At 41.9% G+C, this 23,988-nt stretch overlaps 1 protein-coding gene and 1 long non-coding RNA gene across 3 annotated transcripts in view; one reads left to right on the forward strand and one right to left on the reverse strand.

Annotated features, from left to right (window-relative positions):
• Window positions 1-23,988, reverse strand: part of LOC116928762 (5-hydroxytryptamine receptor 2A) — a 26,025-nt gene continuing 2,037 nt past the window's right edge. Inside the window, exons 1-3 of one of the 2 annotated variants that reach the window (XM_045177749.1) lie at window positions 10,035-10,343; window positions 9,826-9,960; window positions 1-3,975 (exon numbers count right to left, since the gene is read on the reverse strand). In XM_045177749.1, coding sequence (XP_045033684.1) covers window positions 1,278-3,975; window positions 9,826-9,929 — 2,802 coding nt within the window. In that variant the 5' untranslated portion in view covers window positions 9,930-9,960; window positions 10,035-10,343 and the 3' untranslated portion in view covers window positions 1-1,277. Of the gene's footprint in view, window positions 3,976-9,825; window positions 9,961-10,034; window positions 10,344-17,013; window positions 17,497-23,988 lie in introns of those variants that run through there. The other variant, XM_032935857.2, reaches the window with a different exon arrangement.
• LOC123475263 overlaps window positions 14,016-23,988 on the forward strand; it is a 21,441-nt gene continuing 11,468 nt past the window's right edge. The window contains exon 1 of the long non-coding RNA XR_006650171.1: window positions 14,016-14,498. This is a non-coding gene — a long non-coding RNA (uncharacterized LOC123475263). The remainder of the gene's footprint in view (window positions 14,499-23,988) is intronic.

Below are 23,988 nucleotides of genomic sequence, written 5' to 3' on the forward strand. Positions count from 1 at the left end.
TTTTGCAATTTCAAATCTTTTTTTTTTTTTTTTTTTTTGCTTATTTTTTCCTTCTTCCTCATTTGCATTTCATTTGACAATTCCACACGTTTTCCCAAGATATTATATCGAAACAACGAAACAAACATTATTCAGTTGGGCCTGTGATTGATGATGGATATTATGATGATGACAAAAGGTGCCATCTACACCCAATTCCTGGGAGGGGATTGTACATCTTACACTTTTATATAGCCTATAGCCAAAAGGGATGGTGTGGGAGGTTCATGATGATAGAGAACATTTCCGGAACAGAACGAATATATGGAAGGAATTGAAAATCCGATCGAGGTTGGATGCACCGGAAAAGATTGAGGAAAGTAGAAGGGTAGTGATCAGGGTGATGAAGGAGTATGCGACGACTATCATAATATAGCCAACTAACTATCGGATCACGCGAAATATATCGAGAGACTGGGGTTCGGGGAGGGAAAAGGGTGGACATGAATATGCATATATACATCCATCACATCGAAAGAATATTTCGGCTATATGTGTGTAATACTCGTATACTGCATAATAATATTATTGTATGATATTATATTGATAACAGTATACTTTCAAGACAGAAACATTTGGTAACTAAAATTTCATTGGGATTTTTTCTTTTTTTCTTGCGTTTTTCATGGTGAATTGCGAAAGCGGGTAGGTGGGGTCTTACAAAGTATGCGAATGATATTTTCTTGCATCTTGATGTCCATCTTGATTTTAGCCAATTTTTTTATTCAGTGGAGAATTCAGTGGAGAATGTAGTTGAACTTAACAATCCAAATAGCATGGCAAGTCGTAGAAATGAAAAATGGGGTTGATTGGGTTGAAAATTTGATGTTGGATTTTGGGGTTGTGGTTTTTCAGCTTTTGACATTTTGATACAAACGCTATGACACGAAAATTCCCTCCAAATCCACGTTTTCTTTTTTTTTTTTTCTATAAATAACGAATTCCTGTATATACGTAATGTACATGTAGTATATAGCCCCATCGTTTGTTTTTTTTCGAAAGCAGAATATACTGTATGATTTATAGCTGAGTTACACACACGATATCGACTGCGAGAGTCGAGTTTGGAAGCATGTTTACACCTTCATTTGTTTTTTTTGCGAAGGTGATGGGAACACTAGGATCATCATTTTAACACATTACAACAATTTCCGACTTGCAGCGGGAGTATAATTTTGTCATAAATAGTAAAAAAAAAAATAGCAGGGGATGATTAGATTATTATTTTTTTTAAATTTCTAAGTCATGTGAAGATCGCCGCGTAAGATGCGCATAAAAGTCTTTTTGAATTGCTGATTGGCCAGTGCGTAGCAAAACGGGTTCATGGGACTATTGGCGTAGCACAGGAAGTAGGAGAACATGTAGAGATGGCTATTGGTGCACGGAGGTTCAGCACAAAAGCCCTCAACTAGCGCCAGTATGTGGTACGGTGTCCAACAGGCGACGAACGCTCCCAGAATAAAAGAAATTGTCCGCAACGCTTTGCGCGCCCGGTTCTCTGATTTCGATTTCTGACGCTCTTCGCCCGCTCCGGCCGCCTTTTTCCGGCGTACTTTAATTCGTTTGCCGATGGAACGGACCAGATCGGCCTTTGTGGCCGTTGGGGTCTTGGTGGTGACATCCGCCGTAGAGACGGTCGATGTCATGGTCTCTGTAGTTGTCGCCACGGAATCTTTAACGATGCCGTCCAACAATTGTTGTTTCTGTTGTTGTTGTTGTTGTTGCGCTGGCGGTTTGCCATTTGTTTTCAACGGCGCACCGCCGCTTGTTCCGCTACTTGAGCCGAACGAGTTCTCGTCGTTTGCGCCGTTTGAGCCTGGCGTCGGTGCGAATGTGACGCTAGGGGCTGGCGCAGTTTTCGGCGGTGGCTGAGCCAGGGGCAAACCCAACGAGTCGGTTGAATTAGCAATCGATTCGTTAGCAACTGTCAGTCCCGAACTGTGATCGTGACTCGATTCAATTTTTGGGGAGGCCACGACGACGGAGCTTTCGTCCATGTAACAAAGATCGGCCGTGTCCATCGTTTCAACGGCGTCGGCTGACTGGCCAACAGCGGCGATAGGTGGCGGTATAGTTTCTATCGGCGGGAATAAATCAACGTTCGATTCCATTTCAATCGCGACGTTTTCGTGCGACTGTTGGGGCGGTGGTGGGGGTGGTAAAGCGAGATCCATCGGCGAGCTGCACCTGACGGCCGATGCGTCTGTTTGACACGGCGTTTTATTATCGATGGGTTTGGCCACGCTGGATGGAGATACTTCCGGGATGCGGGGAAGGGCTTCAGTCGTCGGTGTTCGGACGCGATTGGATGGCGGTGGAGGATCCAGCCGCGGAATGGCGACAGTCGAGGCGATGGTCGCCGTTCCGGCTGCCATCACAGGAACAGTAGGCGAAGGCCGATTTTTAGCCACTGGAACTTGCGATGATTGTTCCTCGTCGGAATCGAATGCCGGTGAAGAAGATCGTTCCATCTCCGCCACTTGTTTTCCGATTTTATTGATTTGCTTGGCCGTCAAACTTGTCGTCTCCGTTTTAGTTCCAGACGTTTGGCGTTGCTGATTTTTGTTGTTTGATCCAGCAGACGCCCCGTTCATTGCGTCTTTTGCGTTCATCGCCGATCCTGTAGGGACGTTGTTAGCCCTCGACTGGGCCGGAAGCGCCGGATTGTTATTCGACGTTGCGATGGTTACCGTCGGTGGATTAGCAGTGGAAACCGGAACCGTTGATTTAGCGTTACTTGTCGCATTGGCTGGCGGAACTTTGGTCATGTTGGTGGAAGATGAAGCCGATGGCGCGATAGTGACCGATTTAGCCCCAGCCGTTTGTCCGGCCGGTTTGGCTGTGCCAGTGGTGGCGGCGGCCATTCCGGCCATGCCGCCAACAGACAGCGCCACCATCGATTGCATTTTTTTGTGCTTGGCTTCCGATTTCTTCTGCATGTCGTAAGCCGTTTTGTAAATGCCTCCGTACAGGATGAAAAGGACGACGAGGGTCGTCCAGTAATAGCCGATAATGAGGGCCGTGTTGAAGACGGGATCTTTGAGAAACTGGACTGTGCACTCGCGGGGACCGAGGTCTCTGAATCCGATGAAATGCTCCCATCCGAAGATGGAAGTGAAGAAGAGCAAGGCCGGAATGATCCACGTAATGGCCACCATCCACAAGAGTTTGCTCTTGGTGCGCCACGCCCTGTACTGGGCCGCGATTTTGACCGAACAAAACCGGTCGATGGTGATGAGTAGGACAGTGTACTGGGAGACGAGACAAACGGTGTAGTCGACCGATAGCCAGAGATCGCACAGTATTGGTCCCAGGTCCCAGTAGCCCATAATGACGTAAACAGTGTAGAACGGCATGGACACCGTGCCGATAAGGACGTCGGTGGCTGCCAGCGAAGCGATAAAGTAGTTGCTCGGCTGGCGGATCGTCCGCTCGACGATGAACGCCAACAGGACGAGAATGTTTCCGCCCACCGTTAGGACGATGCAAATGACCAGGCAGATTATTATGCAAATGCTCTGCCACATTTCGAACGGCATCGAGGGTACGGCTTTCGTTATATCGATTGAACCGTTGCGACATCCTTCCGGCGTCGTCCATTGAGAGGTGGTGCCGTTCAGTCCCGAACCCCAGTCCAGCTGATTGCCGGAGACTGTGAAATTATCGCCGCAAAGGGGCAGCGTTAGATTGCCGTCCGCGTGGAATGTGCTGTTGTATTGCGATACGCTCTTGTTGTAAAGGTCGTAAAGCGTTTCGCTCCAATCGGGTCCGCCGGACGTCCGTCCTCGCCCATCTTCCGCTGCTGGATCTTTTCCAATGCCGGCCTGTTGTTGATGCGACGTGCCGTTGATGCCAAACAGCTCGTTGCATTCGCTCTGATCCTCGGCCAGCAGTACGCCCTCCTTGCATTGACGCTCCTTGATCCGCCTCTGTTTCCTGTTATCGTTCACCAATAAATAGAAAAATCATATAGATGTCGTTGTTGTCACGATCGTCGTCAACGATTCAATTTCACTTTCGTTTCGGCATTAAAATCTTGTGGTTTCTCATTTCGATTATTTTTTTTTTTCTGGGGAAAAGAAAGAATTGGCAATAACAAGGTTGGATTGCTAGTAGACATGATGTTGTTCAAATTCCGAGGATGAGAAATGAAAAAGGAAGAGATTTGGGGAAACATAAAAAAATGGAAAAGTTTACATGTCCTCATCGACTTGGTTGGTTGTCGGAACTAGTATAGTAGCAGGCAATCGAGCTGAAAAGAATGAAACCGAGGCTTGAAGGTTAAACGCATCCTACGTTCCACTTGTGTGGCCTCTTTTGTCGCAACTAGAAGATTCACGGCCGTCGGGACATCAGGTGCAATTTTTTCCTTTGATTATTTTCGCTTTTGTCACGAGAGGTAAAAAGGGGGAAAAAAAAACAGACACTTGATGTGGCATGTTCAATGCTACTCTCGTTTCCACCTCGTTTTTTTTTTTTCAAAATCGGCATATTATTTAAGTTTTGTTTTTAATCCCTTTTATTTCTGAAATTTTTTCCGGTCCGCATCAAATTCTTTGCGTCTAATTTCGTATTTGAATAATAAAAAATGGCTGCGTAATGAGCAAAAGGGCATCACTCGTTCCCCAGCCACTCTCGACTCTTCGTGGAACTCGTTCATCAAATTACATTCACGTTAGGATGGATGGGTTTTGTTGCGTACGATCCAGCGCTGTTACCCCGTCTTTGCCCATGCGAACGACTACGCTGTTGGCTTTTTAAATTTTATTTTCTGTTATTATTTTCCGGGTAGTCTGCCTTGCGTCAAACGTTGAAAACTGGGATCATCATCATAATCCTTGCGTCGTCCCGCGGGGAGAGATGGAACGCGACTCTTCGGATTTAATTGCACCTAGTTCGGGAGTCATCTCGAGCGGAAGCCCTTTCACCGGTTTGGGGTTATTCGATTGTCTGCCGTTGGCCGTTCGTGTTGTTGTCAGTTTCAACGCAGCACAAAGTCATCGTCGCGGCCTTTGAATGTCGCAAAGTGTCGCACTAGACACCGGGAGCAAATCAATACGAGCGTGCGCACTTTTTCGGCCTGTTACTTTGTTGTTAACACTATAATTCAACTTTTTTATTTTTCTATTTTTTTTTATTATTTTTTTTTGCACGTGTTTCAATTTTAAAAAACGGTTTTGTTGGTTTGTGGACAGGAAGAGAAAAACATTTTTGGGGTTCGTTTGCCATTTTTTATTGTCTTTTTTCTTCGCGTTCGGGCGTGTGAACTCAGTCACGGAGAACTTTTCAGACCGGTGTTTGACTGTCGGTTTAAAAAAAAAAAAAAGGTGGGATTGGATCCACACTGACATGCACGTTATTTACGGATGTGCGTGTGATGGTATCGATCGAACACGTCGTTCGCATCAAACGGATGTTTGTTTTGTTTTTGTTCTGTCCATTTTCGGCTATTTGCACGTAGTACGTATAGACGCTATAGACGAAACGTTGGACACTTATTGTAACCTTAGTTTGATCTTTGATCCATTTTCGTTTGCCTCTCTATTTCATTCGTGGGGTCCGTTATCATCGAAATGAGAGACCGAAAACTGGAAGCTGTTCAATGAGTGACGTTGAAAAGATTCGCAAAAATCTCATCAGTAACAAAAGTTTTTGTCTTTTTCCCCTTTTTGAGTTGTATCGGTCTAGAGAATCCATCATCCTATCAGATTTTTTTTTTTTTGTGTGTAAGAGTTTCATTTGTATTGAAAAGGCTGGCCGGAATGAATGCAACATATACGATATAATGTCTATCTCTTATATGCCGAGGACTTTCACTATTCGAATGGTGCGCCAGACACAATGGACGTGCAACGGAAGCTCCTTTTTTCTTGCTCTTTTCCCTGCAGACTCGATGTCGTTTTCATTCTCATTTTGCCCCCTTTTTTTATTTTTTGTTAACTGCGAAAGGAAGAAAGGTCCTCTCTATCTCTTTTTACTTGCCTCCCCCACCCACCCCTGGAAACATATACTGCCGACTTGGAATAATTGAAAAATAATTGGATTTCTAGTGTTGTTCAGAATCAAATCGGATAGGTTGACTGTTTAACTTGAGTTCAAAGATAAATTGAATTCAAACATTTTCTCCGTCTTCTATTTTTAAAATGAAAACACAGCCGGGCATCGACTAACTGAAATTCCGGGACGGGAATAGTTGGGCGATGATGAGAGCATTTGATGTGACGACTGGGAAAGAGTTGACCCCCGTTGGCGAGAGATTTTCAATCAAATATCGACCCCATCAAAAAAAAAAGGTCTCTTTGATTAGCCGTTGGTATTCCTTGCAAAAGCTAACGTCAGTTGATTTTCAAAACGTGGGTTAACATGTCGTCGTCATCCGCCCGTGGGTCCGCTTTAGGAACGCCCCGTTAGTCTAGGGCAGATTTAGGCATTAACTTGTCGACTTTTTCGGGTTGTTCCCTTTTCACGCAAAACATCGATCGTAAACGAAGGAAGGCTGGAAATCGCTGGATGATGTTGATAGCCGACTGATTGAAAAAATAAAAAGGGCATCGCTATAGGCTAAAATGCCAAAACCTAACGGTGCGTGTATTACGCCAGCGCTTTTCTCTGATGATTTAATAATAATGAATTTTTTTTTTAATGAATTTTTTTACAAAGTATTGGGAAAATATTGCCTTTGAAGTTGACAGCAATAACAATCTTTAAAAAAAAATTATTTGATAATAAAAAAGGGGAAGAAAAGGAGCAAGCAATATTCCGGCCGTCAACGATTTTGCGCCATGTTTGGTGTAAGCAACCGGTCGAAGTTCAATATACGCTCAAGTTGTAGAAAAAAAAAAAAAGTAATAGATTGTAGTCGCTGTCGCTTCCTTCTCCCCGAGTCCTTCAAAACTTTTCTGTCGCCAAGGAAGGTCTCAACTTTGCCATATCACTCTGACGCCTCATATATAAATGTAAAAAAAAGACTAGACTTCTTATCCAGCGTATTCCAGTTCCCAGTAGAGATGGCCTTACTATCAAAGACTCGTGCCCATCACGAACTGTGCGCACGTTATCCCATATCGAATAGGGTCCTTCTTGCCCGCCGTGTCATCGACAACGTAACACAAACAAAAATATATTATATTAAGAGTCCCCGGCACAACTTTATTTTTTGTCAGTCTACGATAAATAAATGACGAATCTCTTGATATAGCCCGGCTGGTGCCTGTCCATCTTGCCCAGCAGCAAAGTTTATTGCAGTTGTCTTGGAGATCCGCTTGGCTTCCAAGTTGGTCTCCCTTTTTTTATTTTTGTATCCCCCCCCACTCGAATATTAGGCAGGCAAATGGAGTCAGACAGGCTGCAATAAGTTTCAAAAGCGGATGTTTAATGGAATTCTTTGATTTATGCTTCACTTGATAGCGCCTAGATGAATCGCAATAACCAGTTCACAGGTGAAATATCTGGCCGTCCAACTTATTTCACAGCTGTCAAAAACTGGGACCCTATATATTATGACATTGTATTGATTTTATTCAGACACATTGTGCTAATCGTAACGCATTATTTTTTGTTTTGTTTTTTTTTTTTTTTACGTTTGACAACATTCTACTGTCGTGCCACGGCGTAGATTTACTGACTGCACAAATAAAGTGAAAGAATGCCGTACACGAGTGAGTCGTCAAGTGTAACGTGGGTGGAAGTAAGAAGCGAAAGAGAAAAATAAAAAAGAAAAAGACTGTCGACAAAGTTAACAGCCAGAAAGAAAATCGAGAGATGGCAACCAAGTGTTATAGGCAAGTCGTTTCTGGAGATGAAAGGCAATCGATGTGAAGGGCATTTCTCTATTTATTCCCTTCTGTTGGTCTCTGTGTTGCGAAAAAAAAAAAAGAGAAGCTATTGAAGCGGGTCGGAGCTGCGTAAAAAACAGTGACATTCTATACACAAGACGCATTTTCTAACGCTAACAACCGTCTTTGGCAGCTTCGTTTCTTTTTCGTGAAACAAACAGCAATCAAAGACTCTCTCGCTGCTATACTCTTTGCTGCACGGGTGTATATAGGAGAGCGCTTGGCATTCGGCAACAGGGACGTCGTAATTGCAAACACAAAAGCCGGGCACATTGCGCAATTACAATGGACTATATAAGGAAGCAATTATTAAAGACGGGCGCGGCCACTGCTGCGCTAGGGAGATACTTAGATTGTTGAAAAGAGTATTAAGTATGTGTGTGTGTGTGTGTGTGTTGATGGTGGAACGGAACACGTTCGAAATATCTGTGCACTACCGAAGACAAAGTCGAACGCACAAAGATCAGGTCCGTTCCTTGACGTGGGTATTTAAAACAAAAAGGAAAAAAAAAGGGGGGGGGGATAGCCGCAGCGCAGTTGCCTTTAGCTTTTAGGAGTTGATTAGATCAGCAACGACGACGACTATATTGTACCATGTCAAATACCTCTGCCGCTGCGTATGGAACAAAGATGGAACGATGCTGACGTTTTAGTACATCACTACAGTCGACTGTGTAACCATGAAAAGACTCTTGTGTTTTGCATCTAGTTAGCGACGGTGATTATCGTTCCTCCAAAATATCCAAGACCGATACCCTTTCTTCCATGAACGAACGTAATACTTTGTCCTCGATGTCGTTTACGTTCGTGAGCTTTAAAAAGAAAAACCTGTCGGCTGATTATTTCGGTCCGCCCCTACCTTTTATGTCCCCCCTCCCCTTGTGTCTTGTGTCATATTTTGCGGATAGGCACACACACACACACACAAACCGAGTTCTATATTTAAATCGAGTAAAATTGGGAGGGTAATTTTTTGAAACTGCGTTTCTGTCTCTGATGCGTGTAACCTTTACCTTTTAGTGTGTATGTGAACTGCGCTGCTTGTCTATGCATGCATATTGATCGCTTGTTAAAACCAACCCCTGACGGAATTGATTTACATAGAGTCCCTCTGTCTTTTGCTCCGCCTTTTCCAACCAAAAAATTGCGAGCCTAATGTTTGAATTCCGCACTATACTCACCTGGTTCTTGCCGCTGTTACCTGTAATATTATATTGCTTCAAGATCCAACCACTTTTACATGAACTTTGTTTTTGTTTTTTCCCTCACAGATTGGAATGCTGATGTCGCCGACAAGGATCTACGCGAAGAAGTCTAAAACATGCGGCGGTGCCACTACATTGTCGAAAGGTAATAAAACGGAATAGAAATTTTTTTCGATAAATGTACTGCATATTTGATTTGGGATGGGGGGGGGGGGACACACACAAAAAAAAAAAGAAACGCATTTTGTGGCAGACGAAGCGAATGGTTTCCTAGTAGTCGTTTCAGTTGCTATTCGTTGCTCTTTTTTTTCCTTTTTGCGGTGCGCAACTGGCGCATAAACAGCGCGCGGCGTGGCGTAGTACGTGATGATTGCCAACAAAAAGTGAGTTAAAAAGAACGGGAATATGCTAATCGAATCGTCCAACAACGCAATCAAAGAACAGTCTTCTTTACGGGTATTTTGGCTATAACACACGCTCACCACAGCCGTTTTTATCGTTAGATAAACAGCGTGTCTCTTTTATAAACGCTCTGACAACCGACCCGATTGAATGTCACGGCACGTTTTCGTGACGCTAACACATGGGACGCTACCTGTCCAACCACCGACCCATTCCACCCCCCCATCCATTTTGTTTTGCCCCTCGTGTGTAAAGGATAGTAAAGCAAAAGAGATGTCAGACTGGTCCGTTAGGATGTCTATTTTTGTTTACAAAAGAAGATGAAAAATGATGGAATGTCTTACTCTCGCAAGTGTCGGATCGGGTGGTTGGTGTTGGATGACCGGTTGCCAATGCCCGATGACGACATGAGAGCTGACAGTGATGATGAGCTTCTTATCCACTCCATGACGATTGTACTCGGAACACAACCAATAAAACTAAATCACATTTGAAAAACGAGAGAAGCTAAAACAAAATCTGGATCTATCGTCTTTTTTTTTTTTTATTCCACCTTTTCTTTTCAATTTTTTGATTCTTGTCGCTTCGATCCCACCGGGATAACCGAAAGAAGAAGAAAAAAAAAAAGTCAGCAATTAAGAAAGTTAGGGAGGACTAGACTCGGAAAGTGGCGAGCCAAGCCGTCTAAGAAAATAGGTTTCGAACGGCCCGGCTCAAGTTGACGACTGATGAACAACTGAGCTGCCACCCTTAGACCAGATCGTTTAAAAGCTACGCTCCGAAAGGTACGGAAGAGGTTGGGCCAGCCCTCCCGCACGGGCATACCCCCCCCACAAGAACGGACAACATGAAACAGAACGTCGCTGGGTGAGGAAAATCGGGTAGACTTGAGTTTTAAAAAATAAAAATAAAGAGAGAGACTTGACAGGGAAAAATAAAAAGATGGGAGGGAGCTTGAAAATGAACATGGAAGTTGGCTGGGACTGGTTGCCTCCGTGCAGCGTGAGCAACAGCATTGGGGGGGGGGGCACAACTTGCGCATTCAAAGAGTGAGAGGGGGGGTATAGAGATGCGTCTGTTGGCGCATGTCACCGCCGCCCGATAATATTTTTCATCGAATGACTCGCTTCACTAAAAGAAAAAAAAAAAATGCGAAAAAAGTTCAATGGCTTCAATGACTTTGCAATATCCGATGGCGAATTTTTTTAGTAGTTTCCTACTTTTTCTGTGTAGGGAAATTGGTAGAAATGTTTTACATTATCTTTCCTTCTTTTTATTCCCTCCCTTTTTTTTTTAAATCTCATCTACTTCTTCGGTAGTGGCTTTTTTGAATGGCCGTGATGGAACGCTTTTTTTTTAAACAGAAAATTGACGGTTAAATGAATTTCATTGAGTCTTTTTCTTTTTCTTTTTTTAATCAAAACGTTCGTGAGCGTACAGTAAAATAGGAGACACACGACGGGCTTATAAACATTACAGTCTAAACACTGGGGCTGATGGAAACTAATTTTTTTGCAATGAATTTCTGTAGAAGATCGTCCTTTTTTTCGGTGGTGTGTGTGTGTGTGTGTGTGTTCGCATTCATTTTCACTGGCTTGAGAAACGCGAAAAGCCTGATTGAATATTACTGGTGCTTAAGTAAATAGTGGGACGATGAAGGCTTTAATTCATCAACGAATCTTTTGGGCGTAACGCTCGCCGGATTTTGGCGTGCAAATTGGGAAACTATTCGTTTGAATTCGTGAGCAAGGATTATCGAAGAAAGTTAACAACAAAAATTGATTACATCTTTGGATCATTCAGCCAGTTCGTCAGCCGAATAGCTGGATTCACATGATGAATTAGGAACACGCATCGATTTCAAAAATTACGTGATTGTATTGATTTATATTTGTGTTGTTGTTGTTGTTGTTGAGCGAGACAGAAAATGAGCGGGCAAAGCGTTTGGATGGATCGGCTATAAACGACCGTTTCTCTTTTGCCTTATTCACTCTGTAAATGACTGTGATGGATGTCGCCAAACTAATGAACGACATGAACACACAAATATTAAAAACGTGCAAGTTCCCCCTCGTTTATTCCCCGAATGGGCTGTGGCTGGTATAGAGTAAACGCAAAACAAACCAACCCCCCGGAAAAAAATAGAAATAAAAAATAAAGCAACCGAGAAATAAAGTAGCAATGGACGATCGAGCGGTTGCAAAAAAAAAAAAACTGGGTGCGGTTGACAGCTGCAATAGCTTTTTAAAAAATAAATATGTTATTATTATTTCAACGTTTTGCCTATATTTTATTTTTTTTTTTTTCTTGGACATATTTTTCATCTTTTTTGCGTCCTTTGATTCACGTGCACGACATATGAAAATTCCCTCCCCTTTGGGTGTTATATAGTTCGTGCATCAGATGCCTGGGGAACGCTTATTATTGCCATCATTTGTATTTATTTTTTTATTATTTTTTTGAAAAGTTTCTTGATTTCTTCTTCTTCTCACTTCATTTTAATATTTAACTTTACAATTTTTTTTTCTTCTATTTTTCTTGGTCCTTTAAACGCTTTGTAATCAAGTGTGATATTCAAATGGGTTGCCTCATTTTCTTTTCTTTTTCCTGGCCGTTTGTTGTTCGTTCCCTTCTGCGGTTGATAGACGTGGCATACAGAAAAGAAAAGAAGAAACGAATGCCGAGATCTTTCGGTCGTGTTAACGGCTGCACCTGATTTTCAGTCTTGGCTCCCTTTTCTCGTGATCGAGACTCTTTGCGTCCCTCCGCTAATGGCGCATAATTGAAGAGCACTCCGTCACAGCGGACCGAAAATCAAAGAGGGAAGACGAAAGGTGACGAGTGTCACCATCGTCAGCTCTCCTTCCTTATTCAGAGTGCTATCGTCTAGATTACACACTCTACTAGCATGATTTATTATTCTATTGGTCCCTATCTGTTGAGAGACAACCTGTTTGCAAATTAGGCTCTTTCTCTTTTTTCTTTTTACGATCGTCTGTCGATTGACGTCTGTGTGGGTGGTACTTTTGTCAAGTTTGTTTGCCAAATCATCTCAGCGAAATGAAGCCAAACAAATTATGTGCTCGTCAAGTCAAGTGTGTGACTGAGACGTTGATGTACGACATTGCAAACAATAGATCCAATCTCTCGAGTTGTTTAGCATCGCGTCTAATGTCAACGAAGAAGTTAAAAGGGGATATCATGATAAATGGATGACAAGAGAAATAAAAATCTTAAAAAAAAATTATTTGGGGTATTTATTTTAAATCATCCGGGTATCTTTGCAAAATGGTTGATCCGCACAGTCCTTTGATGATAGCAAGCCGAGCAGAAAGGCTATTTATTGTTATAGACGTAATGGAACAACTGGTGAATGGCATTGATCGTGTTCGCATTCTCGGACGATGGGACAACATTTTTGGTTAGGACCGTCATAGCCGAGTGCACATAACAAACAAAAGAAAGGTGGCTATCCATCGTGTCTTTGTTGTTGCAATTGTAAACACAGATTGTCTGCGTGCGTCGAATGATGATGGCATTTTCCCCTTTATTTTTTCATTTATTTATTTCTTCTTCTTTTTTTGTTTTTTTTTTTTTGCTCGCTGTTGTGCCTAACATCCTTGTTAAAAGATATAGCAACGGTTGGCTATTACACTGGCGTCGCCGGGCAACGGGAATCATTGCAATCAGCCATGCGTGTGTGTGTAGGTAATGCGCACACGTATATATACACATATGTAGTACGTCTCATGTTTTTACGGATTAGTAGCTATTTTGGGCTGCAAAGAATTGATGGGACATTTTATCGTTGACAATTTGAATGTGTAAGATGCTTTGATGAAAATGGGCAGCGGGGGAGGAAATTCAGTGACCAACGTGGAAAAAAGAAATGAATTTTGGATTTTGGGAAAGATTGCAGATCAAAAGAATACCGCAGGTCGTGGTTTAGATTATGTGCGGTTGATATTCTATTCATTTTCGTTGCGCATGTATTCGATATTTGATGTGGTTGTGTGTAAATATACACACACAGGCCTATAGACAGCAAATCAAAAAGATATCCTGAACGGATTTGTTCCTTTCATCGAGAAAAAGGGGAATTACCAATTTTGTTAAAATCCACAGATGTTTAATTGAAAAAAAAAATGTTTCAATACGCCCGTCTGCTATTCACGAAAAAAGAACATCGGGAGTCTATGGGATTTCTGGCGTATTGAGAATCGATTGTTTTTGTTTGTTTTTAATTGTATCGTCTACTCGTGTAACGTAGTCAATTTGAGTTACTCTTGTGCAATGTAACCTCTAATCTTTCCCTTTTTTTCCAAATAGGTCAGTGTGTCACGTATAAGTGTGCCGGCATTGCTCATCCAGCTGAAACAGCAACAGCTGTCGCCCTTCCCAGATTACGTGATAATGGCCGCGGATTTTTACACGGATGAGTTGGTGATGCCCCCCCAAAAATGTTTCAACCGCCTCCAAAGTCTCTCGCGCGCCGCTATTAAAACTAACGGACCGGTTCAACTTAAAGGTAAGAAAAACGGGGGGCGAAATCGCATCGAAACCCATCATCATCGCTGCCGTATATATTTTCATGGCACAGTTTTTCTTAGATCCTTTTTTTTCTTTTTCATTACAGCCGAACGATTTCAACTTTTTCTATTTTCAACTTTTAATTCCCCCCCGTCTTTTTATTTTTGCTCATTTTTCTTTGCTGCTAGCGCAAACATTGACTCTTCTCTCAACGTCATTAGGAATTGAAGCTTGGCGTCTGTTTTTGTTCCGTCCTTTTTATTGATTGGCCTTGTATCTATCTAGCGCTCGTCGTGAAAAACAAACAAACAAAAAAAAAAAACGGAGTTATCGCCCGTTTCCTTAGCGATCGTCGACACATAGTTAGAGCGCCATCAAACATCGATGCATTCATCGTACACTCGCCAAACGAAAATCTGCTCGTCTACTACCGTCTATTTAATTGACGTCTTTTATTCGCGCTGCTGTCCTTCCACGTTCACCAACGGTACACAACATCTCTAGTAGCTTAATTAATAATAATAAATAGTTACTAAAGTACGAGCAGAAAGCTTTATGTTGCCCCAACAAGTTGATGACCGCTCCGTTAGCTTTGCGCGCTGCCTGCCCCCGCCATTCGCAGCGAATACAAATCAGCGTAGTTAACCGTTGACACAAAGTAAAGTTTGAGCTTGTCCTCCCCCTTCCCTCCGCTCTCTTTGCATGTCGAGCAGGACGACGAGTACATTGATGGGAATAATGACAGTAGAGTCATATAAAGCCAGCGATGATTGAGACAATTTTATGTCGATCCGCTCGCCCGTTAAAGGGCTGCACTTTCTTTTTGTGAATGGTTTTTTTTTGTTTTGTTAGACGAGGATGTTAATAATCCGTCTGCAAAGATAACGGGGCAGTATCAACGGAGCGCATTCGTGACGATTTGGATGTTCTTGTTGATGGATTATTGAAGACAATCGCCGCTCTGATTGATTGTCATCATCGTCTTTGTTTGATTCCCTTTCTTTTGTTGTTTGGCAATCTGGCAGCCCGTCTTTAGTGCTGCTAGTATAGTCAATGAGCCGTGTGGATAGCAAATCCTTCAAGTCTTTTCTTTATTTTTTTTTTGTTGTTGTTTTGTTTTGGCTTTCACCATTATTTGTTTTGTTTTACTTTATTATTATTTTTGTGTGCGTTATGGCTTGGTTTGAATTGCCACGAAGATTTGAAATCAAAACTACCCCGGAATGAGTATAGTAGGTCTATGGATAAGTGATTACGTAAAAAACAAAGCCTGGCTAAATTCATTTTTAATTTGTTGTATTTTTTTTTTTTTTTTGCTTTTGTTTTGTTTGGTCGATTAACTTTGTGCTCTTAGTAGTGGGCGGAAGATGGGGTTTTTTTGCTGTCAGCGATGAACCGCTGATTTGTGTTTTGATTGTTTGGAATTTTTGTGTATGGCCGGATCGTCACGATGAAACGGATAGCTAACCAACAGCAGGTTAGCCTTGATCTTTCTTTTTGTATATTTGCTGATTGGATGGGTGGATGCGGAAAGTCATTCAGGAAAAGATTGATTTCCCGATTAGATGTGAACGCAAATGGCGACTGGAGCGGTTGCGGACGCCACCTAGCGACCAAATATGCAAACGCTTCATGCAGGATACGCTAGGAACGCATACATATTTTGCATTTCGATTTGCTATGTAATTTGTTGAGATATATATATTTTTTCCTCTTTGAGCGGCGTCGAGTTGCTCTTTTGTTTTTGTTTGTTTGTTTTTTTGTTGCTGACATTTCGATGACGAACTTGTCCACTTTTTTCGTGACGTACATGGGTACTGTTGAATCAGCGACATCAATCATGTTTGACCCTCTCTGGGGTTCCCTTACTCGCACACGCCCACCGATGTCAGAAACGTGCTGACGCGAAATGGCTTGCCGTGACCCCGTCTGTCTCGTCTATAAAGAATATCTGTCGTAAAGTTGATGGAGAAAACGTGTCAACTGTCGCCATCGCAATCAAGAAAATCAATTTTCATTTTTTGTTTTGTTTGTTTATTGATTCAGATGGCGTATCAAAAGCGACGGTTTTCCTTCACGGGTGCGGCGTGCACCGTTCCACACGCTGAAATTAAATATTGGATGTAGTTTATTTTTATTTTTTTTTTAATTCTGATTAGCGGTTGGTTTTCAAACTAAGCGGAGAGGCGAAAGGTCGCGTCTGATGAATCGGTTATTACAACCGAAAACGTGACAACTAAGATGACGAATCTGCTTTTCACGACAATAATTGTCCATCATCTACTAGTTTTTAGGATCTTGATATAATGACCCAATTTTTTGTTTTAAATAACACTGGACAGTCGCGGGAAAGATGCCAGGTCTCACCCCCCTCCCTTTTTTTTTTCTCTTCTCTCTTTTATGCTCGACTTGGCTCAATAGGCGATTTCAATCATGAAACGAGGTAAACTTTGTGCGTCTTCACGCCCATCGATGGCGATGGGATAGGCGGCGCAGCTCTGCTAGTTAAGAATAGCCCATAAAAGTCCTTTTGTGAACTCTCCCGTAATCGTGCGGTTGCAATTTCCCGCCCCATCCCTACGTAACAGACCCCACCCAGTTTTTGAATACATTACGCGCGCGTACGTTTTCTGCCGCCCACGTTTAATCCTTTCCCCATTTTTCCTTGCTTGACTTTCTAAATTTCAATCGTGAAAAAAAAAAAAAAATATTATTATACTAATGCGAAAGCCCAATCGGATTGATGTGAAACACGAATCGGCTATACTAAAATTTGATTTCGATAATTTTTTCCTCTTCAGCTCGTGTCAAATACAAATAAAATATTGCGATGTTTGCTATTTGAATGTGGGCAGTTATTTGTTTGTTTTTTACCGTGTGACGGTGAGCTAGACAGGTGGCGTATATAGCTACAGTATGGGTAGAATGAACGTGCGGGACTACAATCAAACGCCAATGATAGATGGTGGGAAAAGAGAGAAAAAAAAAAGGATAGAACTTGCCATCGTGTGATAAAGTCGACGCCGATCGAGTAAATATTGGTGGCGTTGGTTGCCGATAAATCCGTGCCGTTGGTCGATTCCAATTCCATGACGATTTTTTGAATTCCTTTGTGTGTGTGTGTGTGGAAGAGATTTAAATTGAATAAGGACAACTATTGGCTGATGCCCGACCTTGACGATTCTCGATCCCGTTCCGCTTTTGGGTTGCCGAGTTTCAATTGATTGAGACGGCCTGTTTGCGGAAAACAAAGAAATTTGGACTTTTTTTTTGTTTTTGCAAGAAGGTCGAGCCGATTGATTTGACGATCTCTTTCTTTTTTAATCGATATTTTGTTTGTCTTTGTCGTTTGATTTTCAACTCTTTGATGTGGCGTCGCCTTCACAGTCCTGATGAGGTACCGTCACGAGTGGCAAAGGTGAAAAACCCAGCCGCTCGGCTGTCATTTCTGTGTCTCCCTTTTCGCGCTGGTTTCTTCTGATCACCTGCGCACACAAAATCAAGAGAAAATCGCACATTTATTTCTATTTCACTGACATTTTTGTGTTATCTTTTAGTACAATCACCACTCATGTGTGAATGGTGAAAATGTATCAAATGAAACTAATGGATGCGCCTCCGCTCTACCAATCAGGAAAGCGCATCCAAGAACAAAACATTTTTAAATTATAGGGCAGTCTTTTTTTTTTTAGGTGAAGTAGTTTCTCTGAATGTTGTTCGCGTTATTTTTGCCCGACCGAGCGGCAAATGTAAATAACCTCTTTTTTTCTCTCGTGATGTTGCATAACTAGTAAAAATGGGTACACTGTACGATGTGCGATTATGTCGTAATGACTGCGAGGAAAGCCTTGCGTCAGTTGACTAATGTTTTGCATTTCACATCACGCAAGAGAGAATTGCATCTGAAATTGTTTCAAATCGTTCCCGCCGTACCCTTGAAAATTGGGACAATTTCAAATGGAATTATCCCCCCAAAAAAAAGGGGGGATGTGCGCATTTTTCTGATTTCTTGTCATTCCTGACTCTCTTGCATTATTATTTCTTGTAATCACAATTGTTGCTGATGTCGCTCACGTCTGCCCAGACAGTTCATTCGTTAGCATAAAGCTTTTGCAATTTTGAATAATATTAAAATCCCAGCGGCGGGGAGGGCGAATTTTCGAATTTCGTTTTGAATTTGAATAGCCACAAAAGATTCTTTCAATTGACGGCCAACTGTTCTACCATTTCTCATTTGTTGTTCATTTTTATTTATACTTTTGAGGGTGAAAAAAAAAAGAAGAAGAAGAAATCATAAATCAAGTATATAGAAGGGGAACGTTGGGAGGTAAACTGGGTTTTTGCTTCTCGTCTCCGAAGAAATTGTTTCGATGCCGGGGAAGCAGAGACGGGAGGAGGGGGGGACAGTAATTGCGCACAGTCATGTGATTATCATTACGAAAAAAACTGAGTTTGGTAGAAACTGGGCACCGGGAAATTGAAGAGGAAGACGGGGAAAAGGGGGGGCTACGATGTTGGACCAAAAGCAGCGAAAGAGCAATTTTGCGACGAGACATGACAATTTCCGTTTCATCCCGAGAGTTTGAAATCTCGAGCTCTGCCGTTTTTTTTTTGTTTTTTTTTTTCTCTTCATCAAATGTCAATCGCCAAACGTTGTCGACAATCTTCATTTGGACGGAAAGCAACTCAGAGCTCTCCCTCCCCAAAAAAAAAGCACGAAAAATGAATGTCGTTGTATTCTTTCTGCCCGTCTGTTTCGTGCCGCATCGGAACCGACGTGATTATTGATGCGTTATTAGATGACGTAGGGATGTTTGCTTATGTTGCTGACAGCGTTTATTTTTCTCTTGTCTAATACAATTCCCTGGTCCCGTCAACAGCTACAGGCTTCTTCCTTCTTTTTACTCGATTAATCCTTTAACAAAAAATGGCGAAACAATTTTTTTTTTTTTGCAAAAAAAATTCAAAAAAAAAAAAATCCCTTTGTACGTTACGAAAATGCTGACGCTTCTTTCATTTTCAACAAAATAATTCATTCGAAACAAACAAAAAAAAAAGGGTATTTATAGGAAAAGGGGTTTGTAATTAGACCCTGCAAGATCCAAAGCGGGAACTGCTGCGGGCACTTGCGTGTCTGCTGTGCTATGCTACAAGGAGGTGAAGAGTGCGTGCGTGTGTTTGATGATTAAGGCAAAAACCCCAACAAACGAGTGGGGGGGATTTGGTCCTTCCTCGCTCCCCCCCCCCCCTTTTTCTTTTTGCGGAATCAGTATACTGCTGAAAACGAATACGAACTATGGCTGGTTTCTCTATTTGCACAGCTCACGGTGTTCGTGCAGCTTTCCAGATGCTTGGAATCGACTAGACATGATGCTTTGCTTATATTTGGTGTCTCTCTCTCTCCCTGGGCTCAGAACACGCACAGAGATAAAGAGCTTCAAAAAAAAAAAGGGGGGGGGAGGGGATTCCTGCGAAGTTGCGATCTTTTTTTTTTTTTTCGTTCATTCATTTCGTTCACAGTTGGTTTTTTTTTTTGTTCACGGCAATCAGACCACTACCATTCTCTTTTATACACACTCCGTATGTGTGTGTGTGTGTGTGTGTGTGTGTATACAGACGGGTGGAACGTGTATACCCAGCGGAAGCAAAGCTCCCGCGTGCACGGACACGATCCACGCGAACCGTAATAAAATTTCGGGATTGAAAAATTGAGTTTTTTTTTGGTTTGTTTTGCTGTGAATGATTCCAATTGAAATTATTCATTTTGTGACCGGCAAAAAAGAATAGATGATGCAACTGTCTGCCCGATGGATTGCACGAATCGTGTGGTCCTTGATGGGCATGGAATCATTTGATTGTTAGGGACACTACAAGGAGCCATCACTGAGCTGATGATTTACAATCATCCGAGGTCCTGTGATAATGACATCATTTTTAGAATCGTATATACGTACAGTCCCGCAGTGCGGTCACGGAGGACGATCCTGAACGAACGGCTATTGGTTCTCGTTGTGTCATTGCAACCTCTTAATTGCTGTGTGATTGCCGGACACTAAAGATAACGCCGCTCCATTTTCTTTTTTAAACAATACCGTCCGAATGGACCTTCTATCCATTCACATCGTTATTGTAATGTTCTCCAATGTCCGTGCCATAAAAGTAGATATTGCGTACGAGCACATTTTTTTTTCCTTTTTTTCCTTTTGAAAACGACCTCCGACGATAATATGCGATGGAAAGCGGGGTCTTGAGGTCGTTTTTTTCCATGTTTCTTTTTCGCGTGTCTGTGTGTTTGTGTGTGTACATCAATGTACATATATCTATATATTCTGTAGAGAGACTAGTAGAAGTGCTACTGGGGGGAGGGGGGGCACCGGGAAGGAAGTTGAAGAAATCAGAATGGTTTTCATCCGCTTTCAGGGCTATTTGAACCGCCGGAAGTGGAATACATCCGTATCCTCGTCCAAAGAAAAGAACTCAAATACGAAAGAAGAAGAAAAAAATAAATAAATCTATATAGCAGTCTAAACAGGATGAGGAAAGAAAAAAAAAGGGGGGTAGGGAGATAGGCCAAAGAGCACATAAGAAAAAAGGGGGTTAGGGAAAACGGGATTGGTATAAATTATAGAAAAGGGCGAGACGTGCCTATCGTTTTTATGAACAAGTGAACGATATGGGGCAAGTATACGGGGTGACGCCATAATTTTCTTTTCCTCGTTGCCTCGTCTCCATAAAAATCAGTGCCACCACATTGATCCAACATCCGATGCAACAATACTAACTGATATCATCTGCCAAGTTGGCCGAATTTGTTCTCCTCTTATTCATCACGCACAGTCAAAAGGTTCGCCTAGGTAGACGCATCAGGTTTGATGCATTCCATTTACGCTTTTTTGATGGTTTCGATTTTATCTTTGTGCGTGTGTGTGTGTGTTCTAGTTTACGATGTGCGTGATGTAAAGAAATGGCTTATTACGACAGACTTGTGTATTTTGAATGGCGCAATTTCTTTTGTCCGCGCCCCTTCTGGCGTCATCAATCGAAACGGAGAAACAAATGAAACATGGCGCTGGAAGAAAGGCCTCTTTTTTTGTTGTTGTTGTTTTACTTTGAGAGAAAGAAAAAAATGGGAAAAGAGAAACAAATGAAACGTCATGAATAAGCCTTGTGAAAACCAAAGAGGTGGCAGGGAATAAACGAGGAAAGAGGTTTGATAGTTCCGGATAAAGTTCCAGCGAAAAACTCTCCCCCTCCCTCTGCTACAGCCGCCAATGTTTCGAGACGCTCAATTGTAATTAATGATGTGGTTGAGTCAGTCGCACTATTGTTTGTACGCTATAATCTACTCTTAAGTCTATATACGCACGCAACATAAGGGCGTGTGTGTGTGTGTCTACGAGGAACTTGTTTTTTAAGTTCTGCCTTCCCTCTTTTGTTTAATTCTTCCTTTTGTTTTGTTTTTGGGGAAAAGTCCCCGTCTATTTTCCCGGTGTGGGTATAGAACGGCCAGATGTTCGCCGTTCGCTTTGGATTATTTCAACAATGTCGAGTTGGTTTCATTAGCCCTTTTGTCGTTACGTTTGTGTTAAAAATATACATATGACGCGAGTCATGTATTTTCTTTGTCCGCTATCGTCAGCAAAGTTTTTGAATGCGTGGCCATTTTTGCTCGTTAACTTGTCCTTTTTTTTATTTTATGACGGTCCCGACATTTCCCAGCCCCCCTTTTTTTTTCGCGTTCTCAGTCGCTGGTTCGTTTTTCTTAAGTTGTTGCGACTGGTCGCCATAGAATAAACGAAAGAACGTACACAAGAAAAATATTGAAATAAATAGAAAGAGACACCAGAGTTTGATGACCGGTGCGTGATTTCAACCCCTGGGGCTATCACGTTGCGCAACGATGTGGCCCAACTTTTTAGCCCGAACGTCGAGGCATTTTTTGTTTTTTTTTTGTTTTGTGTTCTTTAGTGTACGATAACTTGTTATTGTTACATCAGCGTTATCTATAGATTTAACAATCAAATAGGCTGAGGGGGGGGGGGAACCTAATTTTTTCCCCCTTCGTTTCTGTGTTGTATTCCCTAATTTATTCTACGTTATCACGTTGTAAGATGTCCAAAAAGAACATTGTCTATGCCTAGTCTAAGTTAACAGTCAGGCCCTTTTCAGAGCTTTTATTGAAAAAAAGATAAAGAAATGTGATTGTGACGTTAGGCTGGATTGGTATACCCTTTCTCATCTAATCCGCCATGGAGAAGAAATAAAGGGGATAAAAAAAAAACTGATTGAAGATTAAACCCTTTGTCGTTCTTGACTAAAAGTCGTTGTAATCAAAAATAGACGCACGTCATGCAACAAATTACGACCCCCAAAACGAAAGAAAAAAGGCTCACATGATTCACTATCCACATTTTTCTTTTTTCCTTTTTGGGCTTTGAGAATATGATCCTATCTGAAAGTATTAGTACACGTACTATGTATACGTGTAGTATTACGATCCTCGTCAATGTGCTACGTAAATCTTGTCCTTATAATGTTATCTTTTCTCCATTGGCCGCCCCGTAAGAGGTCGGATGGAAAAGGTAAACCAAAAAGCACAAATCTTCTAGTTTCAATCATGGCCGTAATATGTAGACCTTTTCCAAGATGATGACTGCCTGCAAATTTGATCCTGACATGTCATCATAAAACATGAATTTTTTTTTTCCCATCAAAAAAAGCAAAGGGAGCCATAAAAGAACACAACAAATAGGCAAAGAAGATTTCATTCGTTTTCTTTTTTTTTTTTTATGATGTTAGACTATATGTACCATATAGTCAAAATCTATGTAGGAACATCATTGGATGTGACAGCCATTTTTGATGGCTTCAACAGTTTCGTAAAAAGCCTGTCCAATTTTTTTTTTTTTTTGGTCCCTCATCCAAATAAGCTTCTTATTTGTTACCTGCAATGCGCGTAGATTGATCTCATAGCGTCTGTCGGATTTGAATCTCATCATCTCCCTTTTTCTTTCAAAAAAAAAATCTATTTGATTTAAATGTGTCGTCTGTTGTACAGGAATTCCCTGGTCTCATTCTGGCAGTGTCTTTGTGTCCTCTTCAATGCATTATTCTAAACCAACATATTGTTTTGTTGGCGAGTTTGTCCCGTCGCCATAGAGACGATTGTATAGTTGTGGGTGGGACTCTGGTGTATATGTTTAGTCATAATCATTAACTGAGAAAAGACGGGGTGGGGAATCGTTTTTGGTTAAGAAACAGATTTGTGTGTGTGTGTGTGTGTGTGTGTGTATTAATCGAACTGCTGGACTGAAGCTCAGCAACAAGAGAAAAAGCATTGATTACGTCCTGCATACAAACTGGTACATGTACACAAGCCTCGCGTAGACAACGGACGCTCGGTGTGTGTGTGTGTGTGTGTACGTAAATAATATAGCGCCACCAGCTAATGGACCTTTCGCCGAACGATCCGTCACGGTTTGCATCTGGTCCCCGATCTCGCCCTCCATTCCATTTCATACATCAATTATATCGTTTTATACAATACTAGCCGCGTCCTATAGTTATAAATGCATATACAAACGAGCCAAGATGTGGGCCAGTGCACCTCATTTATCTGTGAGTTGGGTGACCCATTGTCGTCTGGCTATGGATTTTCTTGTTTGCTGTAGACGCTGGCTTTAACCATCGTTTTGCCTATACGTAATTGAATCGTCCTCCATGGTCTTCAAAAGTCCCACTTTTCTTTTAAATGCCCCTTTTTTTTTTCTTCAAAATTGACCAATTACAGCTGCATTTTGAGTGTATTCGAGGGCAGGAAAGCTGTTTTACTTGTGATGCAGTTATTCTTTTTGAGTCCTCGTTATTTCTAAATACAGTTGCTTCTCCCATTTTGTTGGAAGATTGAAACACCATCATTGCCAGAGCTGAAACACAATAGCGTTTTGCATATCGAAAAGTGGATTTTCTTTTTTTGT

Source organism: Daphnia magna, linkage group LG8 (genome assembly GCF_020631705.1).
Source record: "Daphnia magna isolate NIES linkage group LG8, ASM2063170v1.1, whole genome shotgun sequence".
Taxonomy (NCBI): Eukaryota; Metazoa; Arthropoda; class Branchiopoda; order Diplostraca; family Daphniidae; genus Daphnia; species Daphnia magna.